Here is a 24,218-nt window from a genome sequence, read left to right on the forward strand (position 1 = left end):
GGAGTGTCTACTCTCTGCCAAGGACCTTCAGTGAATACAAGAGGGAGGAGCCCCTCCCCAGAGGACTGTACCTTCTCAGTAGTCCACTCTTCCAGTAGCCCATTGAAATTATTAATTCATGAAATTAATACATTCACAGATAAAATTAGAGTCCCCATGATCCAGTCACTCCCCAAAGCCCTACCTCTGGACATTGCTGCATTGGGGACCAAGTCTTCAATATAGGAACATTTTGGAGAAATTCCAGATCCAAATCATAAGGTATCCCTCCCCTTCAAGTTGGTGACCCAGCTTTTCTCTTAAGATTTTTCTGGCTGTGAACTCCAACTACTTTTAGGGGAAGGAGAGAGGCCAGGATCTCAGTGGACAGACTAATTTGAATTCATTTTCCTGGGGGCATTTCTCAGTTCCTCACTTCTACCCGGAGACCCGTGGCCAGAGGGAGTGTGACAACCGGTCTCCAGTTCAGCTGCACTTGGGGAGGGCTCTCAGCTCTATCTGGAGGATGCTAAGGTCCCAGCACAGTTGATCATGGGGCAAGACTGACTCCCGGTCCCCCAAGCTCAGCCAAACCACTCACCGCCTATTTCTTTCTCCCATTTTCTAAGATGCTACATTTCTAACCTCACCAACTAGAACTTCCGTTTTCAAGGTTGTGTTTTATGTAATAGTGAAAGCCTGTGCCTTCTGTTGTGTTATTCTCTTGCACAAGTAAGCCTGTTACTGTAACCTGCACATCTTTGTTACCAGGTAGAGGGGGTGAGGAGCCCCCGTGTAGGCTAAGGAAGGCAGGCAACTTTGAGGACACCTCTCCAGATGGTTCTTCATCTCCGTGATTTTTTGAGGGATCTTGGTTGACTGAAAGCACTGGCTTCCTCTTATGGGAATTTTTTACCTACCCACTTGGGCCAAGGAATTCCTGTCACTGTGGTGGGCTGTATTGTCACTGGAGAAATGAGCATCACGGCACTGTGGGACACACCTCCCCGTGTGTCTGTCTGTTCTCTGCCAAGTCCCCTGCGCAGAGCAACCCCAGGCTCCCAGTAGGCAAAGATTGGCATTTGTCACCCAAAGTAATCCAATCATGTCACATTGGAGCAGCCTGGAGAGGGTCCTGTCGGGATGTTTGCATTGGGAATTGAGCATTTCACCCACAATTAAACCCGTAAGTGCTGTTCTCAGTAACCGCATTAGCCACAGCGCATTACAGAGCTTTCCTAATAAGCACTCTGGTTTTCTCGGACGTATCAGGGAAAGATTGGGTCTTTGTATATGTGAGGTTATTTTAACAAAAAACTTCCCCCAAGGGATAATCAAGTTAATGAAATTTATTAAGAGAATACCTCGCGTGTAATGAATATGAATATTTATAGGAACTACATGATAAACGGAGCACTTACCAGATCACGTTCCCTCATAAAATAGACATGGTCGATGGGATTGGGTAGGAAAGAAATGTCACGTTCATGTTATGCTAATGGAATCCATACGGAAAACCATCTTAAGTCACCAGAAGTTTCCTCTTATTGAATAATAATTAAAATGTAAAGAATATTTACCTGAAAACAGAGAGAGAGAGAGAGAGAGAGAGAGAGAGAGAGAGAGAGAGAGAGAGAGCGAGCGCAAAGGACAAAAGCGTTCCTTGCCTCCTGAGACCACAGGTCTTACACCTGGTGCTTGCACAGCCTGAGCCTGTGACCCCTCCAGGCACGTGTGCTCCAGCAGGGAACAGACATGAGCACGTGGACAGGAGAGCACCGGGAGGTGAAGGTAGAAGAACCAAAAATATTGGTATTTATTTCAAAGAAGCTTAGCACAGCTCGGTTTCCCGTTCAGACAGGGGATTGTCCCCGCTTTACACAGTGCTGTGTAGAAATGTGGGTTGGTGGTGGATTCTTACTAACACCCGGCACCCCCCTGTCCACCGCTAAGACTGAAGCCAGTCAAGGTGACACATGCCTGTAATCCCAGCTACTTGGGAGGCTGAGAGGCAGGAGGATCACAAGTCCATTGGCAACTTAGTGAGACTGTCTCAGAAAGTAAAAAGGGCTGGGGCTGGGGCTCAGTGGTAGAGCACTTGCTTGGCATGCAGAAGCCCTGGGTCCAATCCCTAGGACCCCATAAAAGAAAGTCCATGATTTGCCCTGGGTCAGCCATTTTCTTCTAGGAATCTACCCAAAAGAAATGAGTTAAACTACACAGGAGTCCGTGGGTCTGCTCTGAGCCGCTGCACCGGGCCCTAGCTGACCAAAACTGGAGTGACTTGGGCTAAAGCGCCACACCACCACAGTGTCACCTCACCTTGCAAGGAAACAGAAGAGCGAGGGGTGATAGACAAATCCTCAGACCAGCCAGTTTTAGCTGGAATGGTAAGTTCTTCTGTTTGACTCTTTGCCAAGAAGCAAACTTAGAAAGGACCAATCCCGTTTTGTTCCCTTTTCTGACTTCTTCAGCCCTCTTCTGCCTACGAAGCCAAACGCTCAGTTCAGCTCATTGGAACACTCATCTACTTAGAATGAGTTGTTGTTCAAGTCTAGAATCACAAATAAAAGTAAATTAGACATTTATATTGTTTGATATATTTTACCTTTTGACAAATGAAATCTGGCTTCCACATATGGACATATGCAAGTTTTCTTAGCAGCTTTATTCATAACAGCCCTAAATTGGAAAAATCCACAAGTCCACCAATGGGTGAAATGGTACAGATTGTGGTATATCCATACAATGGAATACTATTCAGTCATGAGTCTCTAACACATGCACAACATGGATGAACCTTGAAAATATTTTGCTAAGTTAAAGAAGCCAGATGGAAAACCTTCTGTAATTCTATTGATGTGAAACATTGGAAAAGGCAAACGCAAAGAGAGAGAAAGCAGAGTAGAATGCCCTGAACTGACATGAAGAATAATTTTTGGTACCAAGGATTGAACCGGGGGGTGCCTAACTACTGAGACCTTTTTGTATTTTATTTTGTATTTTGTACTTTATTTAGAGACAGTATTACGCTGTTGCTCAAGGACTTGGTAAATTGCTGAGACTTGCTTTGAACTCAAGATCCTCCTGCCTCAGGCTTCTGAGCCACTGGGATGATAAGCATGCACCACTGTGCCCGACACATGAAGAATCTACGTGAGAAGTTGAGAACGTTCTGAAATTAGATTGGGAAGGAAGCTGCACAACAGGCAGGTTTACTTAAAGTCAATGAATTGCGCATTTAGAATGAGTGAATTTTACAGAATTGTAGCAGAGTAAAGCTGTTAAAAAATTAGTCATGGCTTAGTCTTTAACACAAGCAGTAAAAATTCATGATCCCATGGTTTCCCCTGAAGGGACAGGAAGGGCCTCCACAGGGCCCAGATCTTGATCCTGTTTAAACACCCTGTGGGTGTCCAGGCCTAGGAAGTGTGAGGTGTTGCCCATAAGGAAGCCCAACTGAAATCATGCACACCCGTAGGGATCCATGGCCCTCTCTCTGCGGGGCTGAACACCTGGCTACTCCCACCTGTAAGTCACTCAGGTACTAGTTAATTTAGTGCCCTGGCTGAAGTCAATCTTTGTATTTTTTATAGGAGAAACTCTGTCTAACAAATTGAGAATGGTTATCAGGGAGCAAAGGATGGGAAATCCAATAAACATTCCAGGCAATTTGCATGTTAGTGTGTTGGCACCTATAGCCTGATTTGAATTATTTTGCATATCCAAAAGTCATGGTGGCTTTTCTTACCCATATTCTGCGATTCCACGTGCCGGTTAGTTCAGATAGGATTTCCCCCGAAGAAGTAGCTTTAGTGCGGGTTTTCCAGTAAAGGTCACAACATGGTGGTTAGGGTGTGGGGAAAAGGCACACTCCTACGTTGCTGGTGGGACTGCAAATTGGTGCACCGACTCTGGAAAGCAGTATGGAGATTCCTCAGAAAACTTGGAATGGAACCACCATTTGACCCAGTTATCCCACTCCTCGGTTTAAATCCTGTTATGGTTTGGATGGGAGGTGTCTCCCAAAAGCTCCTGTGTAAGACAATGTAAGAAGGTTTAGAGGAGAAATGATTGGGTTATGGTAGCCTTAACCTAAACAGGGAATTAATCCCTAACGAGATTAACAGAGTGGTAACTGGAGGCAGGTGGGGTGTGGCTGGATTTATTGGGCTATGGAGTGTATATTTTGTGTCTGGAGAGTGGAGTCTTTCTGTCTGCTTCTAGATCATCATGTGAGCTGGTTCTCTCTGCCACACTCTTCCTCCATGACGTCCTGCCTCCCCTGAACCCAGAGAATGGAGCCTGCTGTCTGTGGATTGAGACCTCTGAAACCGTGAGCCCTCAAATAAATTTTTCTTCCTCTACAGTTATTCTGGTTGGGTCTTTTAGTTAAAGCAGCAAAAACGCTAACTAAAACATACCCAAAAGACGTAAAATCAGCATACTACAGTGATGCAGCCACATCAATATTTATAGCAGCTCAACTTACAATAGCTGAACTGTGGAACCAACCTAGATGCCCTTCGACAGAATAGATAAAGAAAATGTAGTATATACACACAATGGACTATTACTCAGCCATAAAGAACGAAATTATGGCCTTTGCCAGTAAATGGATGGACCTGGGGACTATCATGCTAAGTGAAATGAACCAATCCCAACGAACCAAAGGCTGAAAGTTTTCTCCGATATGTGGATGCTCATTCACAATGGGTGTGTGTGTGGGGGGGGGGGTTAGGGAGGAATAAAAGTATTTTGGATTAGACAAAGGAGAATGAAGGGAAGGGAGGGGGAATGGGAATAGGAAAGACAGTAGAATGATCAGACATTACCATCCTCTGTGCTTATATGATACCATGACCATGTCATTGTACAGTATGAACAACCACAAGAATGAGAAGTTATACTCCACCTATGTATAACACATCCACATGCATTCTACTATCATGTATAATTAATAAGAACAAGTGAAAATAAAAATAAATGATAAAAAAGACTCCAACATGATGAAGAGATAATCAAAATGCAGTTGAAAGAAACGACCAAAAAGTTGATTTTTAAAACTCTTGGAAAGCAAAGCCACATGATAGACAGCGGAATACAAGGAAATGGCCATACAGCTGAGGCCACAGGATGGAGAGTGTGGGTGACGTTGGTACGTACTTCTAGCACAGGGCTAGCACGTCTGGGCAGCAGGAGCCAGAGAGGCAGGCTGACTTCTTCCTTCCACCTTTCCCTTGCGGATGACCAGTTTTCACTGAGACCCATGAGCTGTCATCATCTGGAGGCAGACCTGGACCGCAGCAGCAGATGGACAGGCCCCGGGCCATCCTGGAGTGGGGTGTTGCTGTTGCCGCTCTGGGGGTGACTGCTGTTCCAGTCTTTGGGGAGGGTTAAATTTGCCTTCTGGAGTTTCAAAGAAATGTTCATTTCTGTTGGGTCTCTCCCCTGGGTTCTCAAAGATTCATCTAGGGCCTTCCAATGCCCAAGGGATGGTTTTGCATCTGTCTCTCTGCCTCAGGGTAACAGTTTTCACTAAAACCTCAGACTACAAAAGAGAGTGAATAAAACAGTGAGTTAAAAATTCTGGGCTGGGGATGTGGCTCAAGCGTTAGCACGCTCGCCTGGCATGCGTGCGGCCCGGGTTCGATCCTCAGCACCACGTACAGACAAAGATGTTGTGTCCGCCAAAAACTGAAAAATAAATATTAAAAAAAAGCCAAAAAAATTCTCATGTGGCCTGACTTCATAAAAGTATCCATTCAAGGTGAGCCTTGTGGCCCTAGGACCCTTTGCCAGCAGGTGGTCAGGTGTGGGGACACCCTGGCCTGCAGGTGAGGCTTGCTCCAAGGCTGAGGGACCTGGCACACTCCATCAGGGTAGCAGTGTGTGCTGGCTGACCCCCTGGAGGGATGTGCATGACAGCTCACACCTTTGCTCACCAGCAAGGCCACCTCCAGGAACATCTCAAACAGAAACAGGAACAGGCTTGTCACTGGGGCGGTTTAAGACAGCAGCAGGGGGAAGTCACCCAAATGCCTGGCTGCCAGCGATGGGTTAAAGCAAGTAAGGCCCACGCCTGCCACGGAACACTCGGGGCCAGAGTGCCTTCCACTGACAGAAGCTACCTGTGGAGAGGGCGGCCATTTGTGTAAAAAAGTAAAAGGGGTAAGTACAATAACATATGAATGTACTGGCTTATTTATGCCTAGAGAAACTCTGGGAAGATCCCTAAGAAATCAGCAACAGCGATTACTTCAAGGTGGAAGGTGGAGGGAAGGCTGAGGGAATGAGCGATAGAAATTCCTGAATGACAGAAATGTATCTGCTCTCCACTAATTAAGTGAATGAAATTAAACTGAAAAAGAAATAGAATACTGTAAAAACACTACTGCCCTAATTTTGAATATATAGCAATGAGGCTTGTGTCCTGGCTGTCACCAGGTCAGTCAAAATTCAAGGGGATAAAGCATTACTCTTTGATTTCCAAGGCTGACTACCGAGCACTCAGTAATTTTGAATATTTAAGGTCTCTACGACTTTGGGGAATGACGAGGGGGCTGTAGCTAGAAGTTGAGAGATACCACTTGGTAGTGATATCCTTGACACAGCCTCCCTTTTAAAAGTTCACCTCAAAGGATTTTAAATGTCTCTGGAACAAACATGCACATGGAACTAATGCCTGGGTTTGTTTCAGACATAATCACAAAACATAATCAAAGTGGCTACCAACAGGAACATGAGTAGATTCACTTGCTGGGGGTGTAGCTCAGTGGTGAGCGCTTGCCTAGCAGGTGTGAGGCTCTGGGTTCCGTCCCTAATACCCACCTCCCCCCAAAAAGAAAGAAAATTTCTTTAGAGTATGGCAACTGTGGATAAAAATAGTGTAATTGCATATTTTAAAAAGCCAGAAGGATTTTGGAAGTTATTACCATAAAGAGAAATGATAAATGTTTGAGGAGTTAAATGTTTAACCTGATTTAAACACTACCCAACATATACATGTATGAAACGTCACATGGTACTCCGTTAATATGTATGATCATTGTGTGATGTATAAAAGAGTAAAAATAAAATTAAAAAAATGAAGTGAGTGGATCTCACCATGAGATCACACCATAGGATTTTCCTGAGTCGGTGGGAAGCTCTTGTGACTACAGGGGTAGTCACACATCCTAAGTCAGTACATTAAATTCTGTGCAGTGTGACGACAGCCTGTCTCAATAATTGCTGTTTATCAAAAAATCTAATGGGTGCACAAGGTATACGTGGTGTCTGATGCCTTGATTTAAAACTCAATTACAAGCAGGACATTAGCTGCAAGCCTGCGATCTCAGGAGGCTGAGGCAGGAGGCTTGAGAGTTTAAGCCAGTCTCAGCAATGGTGAGGCATGAAGCAATCCAGTGAGACCTTGTCTCTAAATAAAATATAAAATAGAGTTGGGGATATTCTCAGTGGTTGAGTGCCCCTGAGTTCAAGCCCTGATACCCCCGCCAAAAAACCCCTCAATTGCATGCAAGTAACTCAACAGCTGTGAAAACTTCCCTCTTTTGTGGGGACAAAGCTGTTACATTTACTTGAATCATGTAGTTCAGCTCTATAGTCGATGGCTCTGGCGTGTCCCCACTAAGCCACCGTTGTTCAGTCACATCTAAAGATGTAGCGCAGTTACATTTGGAGTGAGCAGGCGGAGATGTTCTATTGGCACCCCCAACTCCATAGGAAAAAAAACCTTCCCAGTTCCCCCTGGTGTAGCTCTACCGAGCTGTCGGAAGCCTGGAGCCCACGGTTAATGTTTGGGGACAGTCAAGGCTGGCCAAAGTGGCACGGAGCCGTGTTTTCTGGCTTTGCTTGTGGAAAAGCAACGGAAGGGCTAATTCTCATGTTTCAACCTCAGGTCTGCACTGAACAGTCAACCCTCCAGGCGAGTCAAGTCGGAGACAGAACCTAGTTCCTACTTCAGATCAGAGGAAATGAGAAGTCACTCCATTTAACCCCACGTCCCTTCCCTATGCAGGGCCGAGAGGGCCTCTGAGGGTGTGTGGGGGGTTCTGATTCTTAACCCAGTCGGATTTATTTCCTTCATCCTGATCTTAGGATGAACAAGAAGACACAGGATTTATCTATTTGTGTGTGGGTGAATCTGTGACCTGTATCGTGCTGGATCAGCAGAGCAAGATGAGGACAAGGTACCCCCAACACAGCTCTGCGACATTCGCGGCAACTGCAGAAGTGGAGGGCCTTCTGACCTCATCCTGCCCTTCTCCCCTGAAGCAAGTCATAGAATTCCACGGGCTTCCTCTGAAGCAGGTCCCAGGATCCTCATCCAGAGCAGAGATGCCCCACCCCGCAGGCCTGGGCAGAAGGAATGTCCTCATCTCTGAAGGCACAGAGAAGAATCTAACAAATAGGCCTCGCGACGTCCCCCTAGTTCATCACCATTGGGCCATGCCCATTGACGATTCTGACCCAGCAGGACATCCCTGTCGATGTCCACTCCGTTAATTTTAACATAAAAACACCATCTCTCCCTAATGTTTTGGGTCTTCTTTTCTAAAGGCTTCTGGGTCACATAAAACTCGTACCAAATAAATGGGTATGCTTTTCTCTGGCTGATCTGGGTTTTCTTGTAGAGGCCTCAGGCATAAGCCTTGCTCTGGGGGAGGAAGATCTTATTACAATAGGAGAAACCTTAAGGTCAAAATGACTCAAGATGCTGGACACCCTGGCAGAGGGATCTACTCTAAGAGAAGGAGTTTGTTGTTAAAAAGTGTTTTTTATTCCCCCTGGTGAGCTCTCGTCCTCACCCACACTGGTGTACAATCCCTGGGATCCATGAACCTTGCCAGACTGTGAGTCAATTTGAATGTAGGCTGTGAAGGAGAACGAGGGTGAAATTCATCATCTGAGATGCGCTCCTTGTCCCCTGAATGTGTCCTGAGGTGCAAGGATTCTCTGCCTCAGTAGTTCTCAGTGTGAGATTGCATCCTAGGCCCCTCATTAGAAACGCACATTTTGGGGTAACTGAGTCCTGCCAGGTCAGAATGGGCACAGGGAAGGCAGTGAGCCTTCTGTCACAAGATCTGCAGAGCATCAGCTGCAGATTAAGCCTACCCTGAGCATGCCCACATCCCTGTTTCCCTCTACCACTCCAATAGACGGGGAGTAGCTCTACAAAAACGTTAAGATAAAGGGCCCAGCCTAGGTTGCGTGCTGGCTGCCAGCATCACCTCCAGGTTATGGCCCTGGTTCCATAACCCCTGCCTGACAGGGAGCCCTGGAGCCACTGGCCTGCAGAGATGTCTTCTGGCCCAGCTCATTGCACCCAGCTGCACTACAGAAGGAACAGGGGGCTGAGAGCTCTAGGCTCACCCCCTTTCCTTCCCAGATCCCAGCCCTGGGTGGAGGCCCCAGAAAATGACCGATTCCAGGTCTAAAAATGTCAGGGGCCAGTTCAAAACCAAAGACCATCATCATCTTCACATCATCTGCTACTGATTCACACTTGAGCTCTCAACAGAAGCAGCAGGGGGAAAAATCAACTTGACTGTAAACGAGAGTTACTGGGGGCTGGGAAGAGGGGTGGGTGAGCATGTGCTATAGGCATGTGTTCAAATATCACACTGAACCTCATCAACGTGCACAATGAACACATGGTAATTGAAAATTAATTTTAAAAAAAAATGGAATTGATTTCCATCGGTTCTCTATGCTACGACTACACGGGCTTTAGCATGGAGTCGCTGGTCCTAGGTGAACCTCCCAAATCCACAGAAAGGGCCCAGAGAATCACCCCGCGTCTCCTTCATTCTGCAGGCACCTGACACAGCCCTCTCCTTCCAGCCTGGAAGAGCGCAGCCGAAGGTTCTGTTTCACTTTATTGGATACACCAGGTGTGGGGTTTACACAGAGCAACAAGGAGTGCCAGAGAGAGACAGCGAGCCTGCTGGCCTTTTGGGTCTCGGGGTTCTGAAACGAATGGACCTCGCTTCCACACGGTACAACAAGCATCCCAAAGTGGATAATGTAAACAGTTAAATTACTAAGTCATTATTCAAGCTCAAAATACTTCCATGAAAACGGCACACAAAAAAACAAACAAACATATAAATTACATTTAAGGTCTGTACATGATTCTTTTAAAAAAAAATTAACAATACTGCGTTCTGTACAATATTGCTTCCTTTTGAACATTCTAAACCCAAGAAATATTTTCCCTTGAATTCCAGCAAAGTGGGCAAAATACACATGCAATATAATTAAAACCATTTCACAAAAATACAGGATTGTGTGGGTTTCTATAAAGGCACATTTTGCTTGAATATAGGGAGCTCCCATTTCAGAAGCCCCTGTTTCTTTGGACCCTGGTAGGTGGCTGTGTGCTGTCCTGCTGATCTTTGGCTGGGAAACACGACTGGCAGGGAGGCAGCAGGGAGAAATGGCGCTCCCTCCATCCTTAAACCAGCAGGCTGGCTGATGAGAATCTCAGATCCCGAGGTACCACCTGCTACCTACCCCTTCACAGACCTGTTCTCCCCACATTTCTAATACTTGATCCATATACCATATGGAGTGAAGATGTTGCCTATGTTTCTGCAGAGAATTCGCAGCTCACTAGTGATTGAGCACCAGGATGAATGCAGGCAGAATAGGACTCACTATGTGTCCTGCTTCTGAAGAGGTCACACTACTGGGGCCCCTGCCCAGCTTAGGCACAGGTGTGGCCTCCAGACAAACAGGAGGACCCAGAGGCAGCTCTGAGTGCAGAGAATGAACAAGACAGGTGCAGGATTTTCGGTCACTGAGTCTGACCAGCCCTCCAGTGCCTGGGCTCTTGTGATTACTGTGGTTTGTGATCTCTCAAAGGGGGTTGAAGTCCCTGTGGGGTCACAGTGGGGTCTCATCTCCTGGTGCCTGGGCCCCAGGTGCCCCTCAGGCTTCCAGCTGGACTTGTGCTTCGTCCATCTGCAGAGTGTCATTGTCCCCTAGGAGCTCGGTCTCTGGGACAGAGCCATCTTCTTCCTCCTCTGCTTCCTGTACAGGGCTCTGGACCACATCTTCCGGGATGTTCTGAGCATCCTCAGTGCCCTCCGAGAGCAGAGCTGCCCTGTCTGCCACGGATGTGTTGGAGGGTGCCGTAGTGACGTAGCCTGTGCTGGTGGAGCCGCTGCCACTGTGGTGTGAGCTGGGTTTGGGGACCATCTGAGGGGGCACCTGCTGTGGAGCCATTTGCATAGGGATCTGGACTGGGTAGAAGTTGGGCAGGTACGCCCCATAGGCAGGCACTGGCTGGTAGCCGTTGACGGGGATGTAGAGCTGGGGCGGGGGCACCATGGGTCTGATCTGGCCCTTCATGGGGATGAACTGGGGCTGTGGGAAGGGCTGGGCCTTCTGCTTGGGGCCCATGTAGCGGGCGTTGCTCACATTGCTCACGGGGCTGGTGCTCAGGGAGCTGGTCTGCGTGGTGTTGCTGGCTCCCGAGGTCTGCGCTGAGCTGTTGTAGTTGGACAGGTTGCCCCAGGCTCGCAGCCGGCTGTGGATGTCCTTGAAGCGTGGTCGCCTGCTGGGGAACTCGTTCCAGCACTCGATCATGAGGGCATAGACCCAGGCAGGGCAGTCATCCGGGCAGGGCAGCACCTGCCGGTTGCGGATCATCTCCACCACGTCCTGGTTGGAGTACCCACAGTAGGGCTGCAGGCCGTAGCTGAAGACCTCCCACAGGACCACGCCGTAGGACCAGATGTCCGAGTCGATGGAAAACTTGCCGCACATGATTGCCTCGGGGGACATCCAACGGACGGGCAGCAGCGAGTTCCCCATCAGCTTGTAGTAATCGGCAGAATACACCTCACGGAAGAGGCCCAAGTCTGAGACCTTCACGTTCAGCTTGTCATACACCAGCACGTTGCGGGTGGCCAGGTCCTTGTGGACCACGTGGTGGCCGGACAGATACTCCATCCCTGCTGCGATCTGCGCCACGACGTGCACGAAGTCGGGGGGCTCCAGGGCGGACTTCACTGTGCGGTCATCATCGGTGCTGCCCACGTCTGAGTGGGGCGAGCGCATGACCAGGAACTCGTGGAGGTCGCCGTGCGAGCAGTAGCTGAAGATCATGCTGAGGGGCTGGTCCTTGGTCACCATGCCCAGCAGGCAGACGATGTTGGGGTGCTGCAGCCGAGCCCGCAGCATGGCCTCGTGTCTGAACTCCTCCCGGAGCGGGCCCTCTGCTTTGTCCTTCAGCGTCTTGATGGCCACCACCTGGGTCTGCTCCCCCTGGGTGGGCCCAAACAGATGGCCTTTGTAGACCTTGCCAAACCGGTCCTCCCCCAGCTCCTCCATGAACCTCACTGAGGACAAGCTGATCTCCTTGAGTTTGGCCTGTCAAAAAAGAAAAGCCCCAAATTAAACTTTTCTGCCACTGCCAATGGCAGAGGAGGAGCAGGGAGACTGGGAGGGGTCAGAAGTAGCCCTTGTGCCACCATCACCTTGCAGAAGACCCCCTGGTCCTAACTGTCCTGCACATGGCCACCCACAATGTGCCCTGATGCAGTCTGTCTGAGTCCTCCCACGGTCCCAATCAGTCTGCATATCAGGTTCCTCTAACGTGTGACCAAGGTGCTACTGCAGACCTCCCTCCCACCCCCACGTGTGTGTGCACACCTGTGTGTTTGCACGTACTCACACTCAGACACATGTCCGGCGACCGCGCCTGAGCACCAGCTCTCCCACAGCCACCCTGGACTCTCCCAGTGGGCTGCCTCCACATCCCTCCTGTGCGTGGCTACACCACAGCAAGATCCTCCTCGGCTCCTGCCCACGGCCAGTCCTCAGCACCTCCCTGGCCGAAGAGATGGATGAGCCAACTCTCCCTGACCACCTCAAAGGGCCCTTCCAAGTCGGGGGGAACGGCGCTCCCCAGAGCTGGAGATGAAGGTAAGCACCCTCAGGAAGGCGGGCAAGGCTGGCACCTGCTTCTTCACCTGCTGTATTTCAGAATTTCCTACCTGCCCCCCTTTCATTTAAGAACATTCAGAGTGGGGACCGTCTCTCAGAGGTGGCTGGTCCCTAGCATGAAAAGACTGGTTTTCTCTGCTTCCCCCAGAATCAAATGCAGCAAAACCAAATCTGAATGAAAACTGAGTGGAAAATAGGTCCCAGATCCTTAAAAATGCCACCGGCAGCCTCAAATTGTGGGACTGTTTTTGTTTTTTTCCTTTCTCTCAGGTCACCCTGTGGACACAGTTGAGGCACCTGAGCAGCGAGGGCTGTTTGCTGGGCCACACAAGGTGCCCTGGTCTAGTTGTGGGGGAGAAGCTGTGGACTTCATATTTAGTGAATTCCAAATATGCCTGCCATTCATTTTCTACACACACACACACACACCGATGTATTTTAGAGAAAACAATAGCCAGATAAAATCATGTGCTGTGTATGGAGGAAATGAAGAAAACAGGTCTCCCAGGTGACCAGCCCTGGAGGACACAGCCTCAAAAAGCTGCCTTGTTAGAAGACAAAAGCAAAAGACCTGCTTGTGCTGGTTGATGAGTGGCATCTCCATGTCCTGGCTGGGCGAGGCCATCAGCTGCCGGCGCTGAGGGGTGGACGCGGATGCTTTCTGCTTATTGCGGCACATGCAGACCAGGAAGAAGAGGCAGGCGATGACCAAGGGAATGGCGATGCTGGGAACCAAGATGTACAGAATGCCCATCTTGCTGCTGTGTCGGGGACCTGCGAATGAGAAAGAGGCTGTGGTGAGTCTTCAGAAAACACCCCCTTTCAACTCTAAGTTCTCTGCCCAGGCAAAACATGTCAGCGCAAGTGGACAATCCAATAAATTACACAAAGGAGCAAAACTGTACACCAGACCTTAAAAAATAAATAAATATTGCTCATCCTACTGTGGAAACCACCACAAACCGCCCCCCAACAGGGAAACAAACACTTTTCTTTCCTGTTGCTTTGGACACCGTGGGAACAGGTGTTGAGCAGTATTACATTTTTCACCAAGGTCTCCTCCCCTCCTGATTTTGGTGAGATTTAGGAAACACATCTGATGTCCTTGACCGTGGTGGGTCAAACTCGGCTCACACTTGGGATCAGAAACGACCTTTTCCTCATTCAGTATTTTGATTTTTTAAACATTTTTGTATCATATTAACATTGCCTTTTAGAATACTACTTAAAATGCATTTAATTTAAAAGAGCAAGGGAAATCCATGAATTTGCCCAATACAATATGCAAAAAGGGTAAAGGAATTCTTGAAAAACAGGAGGTAAACAGTAGGAAGCCTTCAACTACCTTCTGCTTTTCTTTCCCCGTGAAAAGCAGCGCTTTGTCTCCCCCTACAGGGCAATGGAAAGTGGCAGCGGGGCACACAGGAGCCAGGCTGCAAGACCTCGGTAAGCAGGGATGGGTCCTGGGGGCTGGGCAAGGCAGGGGGCTGGCTGTCCTGGGGCTGCTGGCCCAACCCTCCAGCCCAGCACCTCCTCTGGCCCTTCAAAGCTACTGTATTTAAGAGCCAGTGGCCTGACTGAAGAAGGCTGACCCCTTGCCTGTATGTGATGAAAGGTGGGCTCTCCAGAGGCACTTCCCTGTATCCCTTAAGGAACTACGTGGTCTTATGTTTACCCCTTGGCTTTGTAAATAACTACCCCAGACTTGGATGGCTCTATGACCAGGGGGCAATGAACTCCCCATCTGGAAGAAAACAAAAAATTTCTGGTCAACATGATCTATGAAAAAATTGATTTGGTCTCAAAATGAGTAGTCTAGTGCTCTCTTAGGAAAAGTCACAATGTCCCAAACCTAGTCTCACCTGTGCCCTCCAAATAAGATAAAAATCAAATAAAGTGAAAGACAAAACTCTCTTCTGTCCCCACCCAGCAATTTCCCCCATCCCCAAAGTGTCCAGGAGGCAGATGTTCCTGAACCCTCAGGGCCCATGGACATTAGGTTCCAGTTTGTTTTTCATTATTAGGATGAGGAGTGCGAGCTGTCCCTCATGCCAGAATCAGGAGCGAGAACTCTGTCATTGCAATTACGTGACCATCTGCCTTGTTATGATCTTTTAAAAATTACCAATACAACTCATGCTTATTGGGAAAAAATGGACTGCAGAATTGTGAGCATTAAAAAGTAAATGTTCCTCGTAGCCTTGTTCATGTTGATGCTATTAAAAGCTGTCATATGGTTAATAGGTCAATACTCCATTTATTATGTATATCTTAGTTTCAACCACGTGAAACCACTGACATTTAACTATTCTGATATCCAGGAACAGTAGTTTCATATGGTGTTTTACCAGAGACCAGACTTCATTTTAAATTGAATTGTGTCACCTGTATTTTCCTGCTCCTGGTTTTGGAACAGAATCAAATATTTTGGACAGGTCCGTGGGTTCTTTTATAGCTGTGTACTACTCCCCAATATGGATACACTTCCACTATCCCATGCAACCTCCTACTGTTAAATTAGTCTATTTTGCATTTAGTTCTCGGGAGTGTTTCTGCAAGAAATATCCTTGCATTTCTGCCCTGTAAATGCAGCTACCTCTGCAACATAAGATTCCAGTGATTGCCAGATCAAACAATGCGCCTATTTTTCTTCATGGGCACTAATAACGTCCTTCCTTGCAGGAAATGGATCTAAAGGACTGTATCAGGGTTGAGCTCCTGGTATTTTCATTCTTACAGTTTATTCCCACTATGAACACACATTCCTGAAGAGGTGTCTGAGCTGCTCAGCAAAAGCAATGATAAATCTGGAGCCACTGAATCACAGCTTCAAAACCGTGATAGATAAATACTCACAGGTACTCACTCCTCAGTAGGCCGGGGGTACCTGGGCTTCACAGGAGGGGGTGTCCAGGCACAGGGGAGCCTTAGCTGCCCCACAGATTGACCTGTCCTTCTGCATGGTCCCACAGTCTCCCACCAACCCACCACCTCCGGATCCCAGCTGAGTTCAGTTACTCAACTACCACAGCGTACACAATTGAAACTCAGAGACAATAACCGCTGAAGTTTAATCACTGACTACACAATCTTTTCCAATTTTTTATGTAGCAGACGCTCAGAGGGAATGTTAAGAGACCATGGATTCTATTTTCTCCTTATTCTACCAGTTCTGTGTGTGAAAGCTCAGAAGCAGGAAAAGCCCAAAAGATGGGAGTGGGGGACCGGGGGTGGGGGGAGCATCTTTCTTTATATTGTGTGATAATGTCCACGGAGGGACAAAGATGGCAGCTGAATTCCAGGACCGGACCCAGGTAAAGGGATGGAGGAAAGATCCAGAATGCAAACAGTAGCTGCCACTGTGAGCTGAACTTATGGGCTACTTGCACAACATTCTCCAGACTTCCCCCATTTTAAGACACCCCATAAGGATCTGATGTTATGTCACAACCAGCAACATTTTGTTTAAAACAATCACATGGTTAAGATGGGGCTCTGTGGTCCCCTCTGTCCCGAGGCAAGACAGAACATTCTCATCACAGGTGAACTCAACAGTCAACATTTTAAAAAAAGAGAGAGAGAGAATACATACTACACGAGGGTACGTCACACAGTTCCATGCGTACGTTTTTATTCTGCGTAAAGCACCAGGGGCCTTCCATCTGGCCTCCGGGGTTCCGGCAGTAGGCATGCCCCCCTCCGAGCTCGGGGAAGTCTGTGCTGGACAGGTGGTGGCTGTGGGGGTGCTGCAGGGCCCATGGCTGGCATTGGTGCCCCGACTTGGTGGTGCTGGCAGTTCCTCTGTAGTCTGAGCCCGAGCCGTTGTAGCACTGATGATCTGAGAGAGGCAGACGCATTAGGAGGTGCGAACACCCAGGGACCTGGCCCACCCTGGGGGTACAGAGTTCACCCTCCTTCAACTATTTATTTTAGGAAGGAACAAACCCACTTGGCCTGCATGAGCCCAAATGGGAATTTCCAAAAGTCCAAAGGATTTTACATATCGTCCAAGAAAAGCAGCATTAAAAATAAGGACTCAATAAAGTCTAAGCCCACAAATAAAATTGAGGGCACCTTAGGGACATATGTGAAGGAAAGCTGTCAGAAGTTATTCCATGGCCCTGGAACCACCTTTGGAAATGTCAATTCGGACCTCATTCTCACTCATTACTAAAAGCAGAATTGAACTGTACAAATCCCAGCGGCTCGGGAGGCTGAGGCAGGAGGATCGCAAGTTCAAAGCCAGCCTCAGCAACGGTGAGGTGCTAAGCAACTTAATGAGACCCTGTCTCTAAATAAAATACAAAATAGTGCTTGAGTGCTCCCAGGTTCAATCCCTGGTACAAAAAAAAAAAAAGAACTATACAAGCAGCGAGGACAAATCCAGGCCTGGCCCTGCAACCTGGAGACCACCTCCACCACCCAGGGAGAAGCCAGGCTCGGCCACTGTGAGAACGGTGTCTATGGAGGAGCCAGAGCTAAGGATGTGCATTTGTTGAACATTTACCCAGTGTTTATCTCATGCCCTCTTCTAAGATTTAATCATTAACTCACCTAATCTTCATGCCAGCTGCACAAGGTTAGTGCTCTTGCCCTCATGGAATATGAGGAAACAGGAGTTTCAGCAACTCCCTCAGGTCACACTGGAAGCCCCGTAGCCAGGAGTTATGAGGGACATGCTGGACCCTGAGGCCAGGCCCTACCTGCCTTGGCAAGGCACCCTGTGCACTTCTGGAAACCCCAGACTCGTCAGAAGCTAAAACATCCCTGGAGCCTGAGAGGAAAAGGGGTCTCACCTCTCATGGGGACAACAATCCTGACATTCTCGGAATGTCGGCAGAACTCCCTGTCCCATGCCTTCTTCCCTGACTGGCCTTGCCACCCTGCCAGGGCCTACTAAATACCTAGAGAACACAGGCTGCTCTGCTGCCCGGAAGGGGAGGTGGGGAGCATGGCTTTTGTCCTCTACAGACCCCCAAGGGGCCACACACACCCAGCCTCAGGTTCAGAAGAATCAAGTGCCCCACTCCACAGCTGAGGTCCTGTATTGCAGGGAAAGGTGCCTGGGAAGGTGGGGAGACCATCCACATTCCCTTTTGTAGTGACACAGGGCTTCTGGATCCTTCTGAGCTCCCACTGTGCATCATCTCCACGTCTCCAACTTGTGTAAGTCTAAGAGCGGATTGTGCTTCAGAGGTCTGGAGAGAGGGCTGGGAGCCCACGTTTCCCCAGGGCCCAAGATGCTGTGGACCCTCATAGAAGCTGGGATGCTGGTCCTCTCCTGAACACTCCCTGCAGGTGTCTTTGGCAGAAACTGGATCACTCCCCATCTGGAGACTGGAAATCCCAAGCTCAAGGGAGTAGAGGGACTGAACTCCAGTCCCAAAGATGGACAGCATTCAAGCAGGGTGTGAATCTGGGTCCGAATAACTTCCAGTCCCTAGCTCTTTACCACCAGGTGGCTGCCCTGGGGATGGGGGACTGGACAGAGAGGCTCTGGCCGCTATGCCCTGCTTAAGCAAGGCAGACGGGGTCCCCTGGGCAACAGGCCAAGTCAGAGCCCCCATTTCAAGCCCACCCACTGCCCCTTTCTGCTCCAGGGTTGGGGGCACTCACAGCGGCCCAGCCTCTCCGCTGGGATGCCGATGCGCATGCAGTTGGCTGCATCCGGGCTCTCGGGCATGGGCAGCGCCTCGCACTTGGGCAGCTGCAGACGCATGAGGATGAGCGGGTTGGAGCGCGCGATCGTGTACTCCTGGCGGCACAGGTCGCTCTCCAGGACCTCGCACTCGTCGCGGCACAGCTCCCGCGGCTTGGGTGCCCTGGAGCGGGCGTCACACAGCGGGAACACGAAGTGGCAGAAGGACGGAATGGCGAACTGCGAGCACTGGTCCGACAGGTGCGTGGAGGTCCCGATCATGGTGAAGGCCGCTGCGGAGACACGCGACCCCTGTGAGTGGTGGTGTGGGGCTGCACCTTGACACCCTGCCTGCACCCAGCTCCCTAAGTTCGTCCCCGTGTGGCCCCTGCCATCTGTACCTGTTCCCCTGGCCCCAGTCCCTGCAACCCCAGGGGAGAGAAGGAGGGGGACAAATGGGGCCTGGGTGGCTGGGCTTGCGCTCACCACTCCGCCTCCACCTATGAAAGACTGCTTTATATTAATGGTCCTGGACCGCTGAAGACAGCGCCCTTTGCCTTCACAGCCTGCGGAGACTGTGCCCCCCAACACAGGAGAAAACTTGGAAGATGGAATTTAGTCCCTGGGGCGCCCCAGCTCCACTGACTTTTACTTGGAGTGCCATCTGTAGCCAGCAGGTGGCGATGCTGCCACCCACTTATTCTTGGAAGACCCCCCGGGCACCAGCAGGTTGTGAGGAAGCCTGTTCAGGACCTTTGTCAACCTGTGATTGAGGCCTCTCAGTCCTTTCCGAGCCCGTTCAGTAAAGCGATTTGCTGAGGCCCCACTTGGTGGAGTGAAAATGCTCACAGAGCTATAAAATGGGCCTGGAAGTGATGGGTCCAGGAGTAGGCTGGCAGAGGACATTATTCCCTATAACCCATTCGAGTTCTGTGACGTAACTCAGTGTCCACAGGTCTAGTGCCCTTATCTGCACAGCTTGGGGACCAGAAGTATTTTGGTTTGGGGATGTTTTCAGATTCTGGAGTATTTGCATACACACAAAGAGATATCCAGAGGAAACCCAATTTTAAACATAAAATTCACCCACATACACATAGCCTGAAAGCAATTCTGCAAGATATTTTCAATAATTTTGTGCACAAAACAGTTTGTGTGCCCTGAATCATCAAAAGTTAGGTTTGGAATTTTCCACTTGTGTCATGTTGGTGCTCAAAAAGTTTCAGGTGTTGGAGTATTTTGGATTTTTGGATTAGGGATGCTCAGGCTGACAGATAAGAAGTGGGTGGGACCCCCAAGAGGTGGGGCTTAGTGGGAGATCATTAGGTTTGCTGGCAACAAACCCACTGGCCCTCAGAAGGGTCCAAGGTAGTTCTCTTGGGATCCTGCTTAGATCTCTCTTACCATAAAAGAACAAGCCTGGGCCCTCCTGGGCTGTTCTGGCTTCCTGTTATATATGTTATCGGTCCTCCTTGCATGTGCTCTCATCACGCACGGTGCCTGCCATTCATCATGTGATGAAGCCAAGAGGACACTCATCAGAGCTGGTATCATGCAGTTTAGACTTTCAGCCTCTGAATCTGTGAGCTACACAGACCTCTTTTCTTTACAGTACCCAGCAAGCGAGAAAAAAGAGAGATTCACTCTCTGTGCCATGAACAATAAAATGTACAAGTGGCAGCTGCCTGCACAAAGAGGACCTTCAAGTGCTTGATGTCTCATGAGAAACGTCTGTAGCTCCTACCTGTGATTCGGTTTTCAATCTCCCCCTGCATCTGGAGGGAGTCCACATAAATGGTCCGGTTCCCAATAAAACGTGCACAGGCGATTCCCCGGTAAGGCTGGCAGAATCCGTCCTCCTGGTAGTCATCCCTGGTGAAAGCACACAAGGTCTGTAAGCGCAGCAGGAGATGTCAAACATTCCCAATGATTTGATTTTTAAATCCGGCATCTTACAATCCAAGAATTTTGCCCTTTGGTATTTACCCAGATGAGCTGAAAATTTAGAAGTCCACACAAAAACTCGCATGAATATTTACAGCAGCTTTGTTCAAAGTTGCTAAAACTTGGAGAAAACTAAGATGCACTTCAGGAGGTAGGTAACTGGACAAACAGAAATGGATGCACCCAGACAGTGGAATAGTATTCAGTGCTAACATGAAATGAGCTACTGAGCCACAGGAAGGGAGGAAATTGAAATGCACTTTACTGGTGAAAGGAACCAATCTGGAAAGGCTACATACTGTGTGATATCCCAACTATATGATACTGTGGAAATGCAGAAGTATGGAGACAGTAAAAAGACCAGTGTTTGCCAGAGGTACAGTTGGGGGGGGGGGATGGGCAAAGGCATGCAGAAGACTTTTAGGGCAGAGAAACTATTGCTTATGATACTATCATGGTCATCACGGGGGTCACTACACATTGGTCAAAATCCATAGAAGGTAAAACACAAAGAGTGACCCTGAATGTAGAGCACAGAGTCCAGTTCACATGATGTATCATCATGGGCTCATCAACTAATTAATAGGGGAGACTGTGAGGAAGGTGAGGGGAGAGAACAGGAAACTCTCTGCCTTGCTGTTCAGCATTTCTGTCAACCTGAAAGAGCTCTCAAATTAATCTCTTAATCAAGAACAAAACCCAAACACCCTGGCATCGTTAAAGGAGTGTGGGACGCAGGAGGGCTCCTTAAGGGTGAGACGTGGCTGGGCAGGTGGTTCTATGTAAATGCACAAATGCACCCATGTCAGACATGAGGTGTGATGCTTCCCACCCCTGGTGCACACCAGAGCTGACCGACACTCCCCGCACACACACTTCCCTTGTTTGCAAACAAGGATTTTATGAAAACAATGATAATGCAAAAGCTGCATTCTGTCATTAAATCATAGGAGAGAAATCTTGAGGAGGAGGAGAGCTGCACAGAGGCATCTTCTAGTATATCCAAAGGCAATGGATGCAGGGAAAAGGAAGCCTCACCCTCAAAGAATTTGCAAGGGGAGATGCACGCTTCGACACCCCAAGATGAGAGTTGGCTGCTGCTTCCTGGGCAGCAGGACCATGCGCAAATGTGCAGCAGGCCTGAGAGGGGGACACGTGACAGCAGACTGCTGTCCTTCCATCCTGCAGTCCAGCCTTCCCAGCCCTGAAGTGAAGGGGACACAGTCCTCCCTCGAGGTCGCGGTGGGAGGTGTGCTAAATTATTTTCTGCAGAACCAATTAGTCCAGCTATAGGCACTGAAACCCATCGTTGTAAAGACCCAGGTGCGCCACACAGTGAGCCTGGGCTTCCAGAACATGTCTCTGCTGATCCCCTCAAAGGTGCAACTCAGTAGCTTGTTTTCTAGCAAACTGGGGACTGATCCCGTGAGTGAGCACACTTACCTCTCCACCCTGCATGGGGCAGACCATCCCCAAATGAAACCTGAGTTGTGCTCAGTTTAACCCCATGGACTTAAAAACTCCCCGAGTGAGCTGCTACAGAGGCTGAGGCGGAATGCTTGCAGCACATGAGGGGCCCCAGCACGACCATCTCTCTTCTGGGTTCTCCCCCACTGCGGTGCCTTCTCAAGCCCCTAAGGAAAAGTTCTTTTTCAAAGAAAAGAACCTGAAGCCATAAATAATCCAAATGAGGAGGTCTGGGTTTCAGCAAGAGTAGGATGCCCTTCTCTTGAGCTTGCATGTTATATCTTTGGGTTCCTTCTAGGGAGTTTAAATAGACAAGCATATTGACTCGGTGAGCCCAGCCCATGCTCCTTCAGCCTAACCCCGAGCTGAAGTTTATTGCTGGTTAAAAACACCGACATAATGAGAGCTGCCTCTGCCCTGGTGCTTGTGCTTGGGTGGAGGGTGCTTGTGCTTGGGTGGAGGGTGCTTGCGGTTGGGTGGAGGGTGCTTGTGGTTGGGTGGAGGGTGCTTGCGGTTGGGTGGAGGGTGCTTGCGGTTGGGTGGAGGGTGCTTGCATTAACATCAGCTAAGCCTGAGAGAGATCCCCCCCAGCCCCGGGGACAATCCTGCAAGGGTGAGCACTTTCTTTTCTTCCCTGTCAGATTTAAGGGAGAGAACACTGGGCACTTGCTGCAGGCTTCTCCCTGGCCATAGGCCAGGTGCTGACAGGGTGGAGTGAGAAACTGAGGTACAGGGTGGACAGTAAGGGGCGCACGCTCCCCTCCTCAGCACTCTGTGGCTTCCGTCTGCATCTTCGAAAACATCCCAAAAGCCAAACAGAAGGGGTTGGAAAATGACCTCCTTGAATTTTGAAGAATACAAGTGGGAGTCACTTTCTACTTTCAAACAAAATTATGTTTCATGTTTGCCTGGTTCAGGGGCACTGAAGAGTCCCAGAGGTGGAGAAAGTCTGAGACAGAATCTGGGATCTATGACATTCCTTAGACCACGCAAGGGAAAGGGACATGCTCACCCCATGGTAGAACATCTGTGCTATGAATCTGAAACCCTTCTGCCCTCCCAATGTGGGCACTGATCCAAAGCCTGATGACACATGGATACAGAAGAAACTTCTACACCAAGAAGTCACTGTCAAGGAGGGGAGAGAGAAATAACCACAACAGTGGGTAAGAAGATGCCACGGAGAGGGAGTAGCAGGCGGAAGGGAAACGCAGAGGAAGGAACCAGCATGCTGGGATAGAAAGTGCTCTTCCACGGGGGCTGAGAGGAGGGTGGGCAGACCCACCACCTTCCCTGGATGGCACCTGCTGAAAATTAAAAAAATATGTGAAGAAGGTCAATACAGGGGCCTGGCGTGGTGGCGCAGGCCTGTAATCCCAGTGGCTCAGGAGGCAGAGGCAGGAGAATAGCAAGTTCAAATCCAACCTCAGCAACAGCAAGGCGCTAAGCAACTCAGTGAGACCCTGTCTTTAAATAAAATACAAAATAGGGCTGGGGATGCGGCTCAGTGTTTGAGTGTCTCTGAGTTCAATCCCTGGCACCCACCCACCCCCTCCCACAAAAAAAGAAGATCAATTCAGGGACAGAAATAATGAATGAGTTTTAAGGGAAACAAAGGATCTTTTAAGATAAAAAAAACACATCAAAATTCAAATGTAGTCAATATTTTATAGGGAGTGACACATTTTTTCCCATAAAAGATTTTTTTGTTAAAAAGTAGTGAAATTATTTTCATAATTGTTCCTTATTATGAGAGGGTTCATAATAAATGGGCTGCCTGCCGGAGTGCAGCTGAGGGTGCTAAAACTGAATCTCCAATTTAGCAGGAGGCACAGGCAAGAGGACAGAGAGCAAACCAGCCACGTTAACAAAGACAGCAAAAGCTCTGTAAGCAATTACAAAACTCAGCCCTCTTCACAGAAAGTTAACAAAATCCAGAGTGCAAGCCACAGTGAAATAGAGAAAGTCACAATGATAGCTGGAAATTTAATATCATTAAATGCAATCAGTGGGATTCAGGGAAGCAATCCATGGAACTAGTCAAAACTTAGTGAAGAAACTCACAAGTGCCCAAACTCTACGCACCATCCTGATCTAACGAACACCTATAGAGCAATATGCCCAACCAGAGCAGTCCCTACATCTGTTCAGTCCACAGGGAATGGGCACCCCAACAGATCACATGTGCAGCCATAAAACAACCCTCAATACATTTAAAAGGAGCAAAACCAAA

The 24,218-nt window shown here is 48.8% G+C and overlaps 1 protein-coding gene across 1 annotated transcript in view; it reads right to left on the reverse strand.

Annotated features, from left to right (window-relative positions):
- Positions 1-9,877: 9,877 nt before the first annotated feature.
- Positions 9,878-24,218, reverse strand: part of Ror2 (receptor tyrosine kinase like orphan receptor 2) — a 215,218-nt gene continuing 200,877 nt past the window's right edge. The window contains exons 5-9 of the mRNA XM_027955426.2: positions 20,319-20,446; positions 18,553-18,867; positions 16,529-16,774; positions 13,508-13,710; positions 9,878-12,360 (exon numbers count right to left, since the gene is read on the reverse strand). Coding sequence (XP_027811227.2) covers positions 10,915-12,360; positions 13,508-13,710; positions 16,529-16,774; positions 18,553-18,867; positions 20,319-20,446 — 2,338 coding nt within the window. The 3' untranslated portion in view covers positions 9,878-10,914. The remainder of the gene's footprint in view (positions 12,361-13,507; positions 13,711-16,528; positions 16,775-18,552; positions 18,868-20,318; positions 20,447-24,218) is intronic.

This window comes from Marmota flaviventris, chromosome 16 (genome assembly GCF_047511675.1).
Source record: "Marmota flaviventris isolate mMarFla1 chromosome 16, mMarFla1.hap1, whole genome shotgun sequence".
Taxonomy (NCBI): Eukaryota; Metazoa; Chordata; class Mammalia; order Rodentia; family Sciuridae; genus Marmota; species Marmota flaviventris.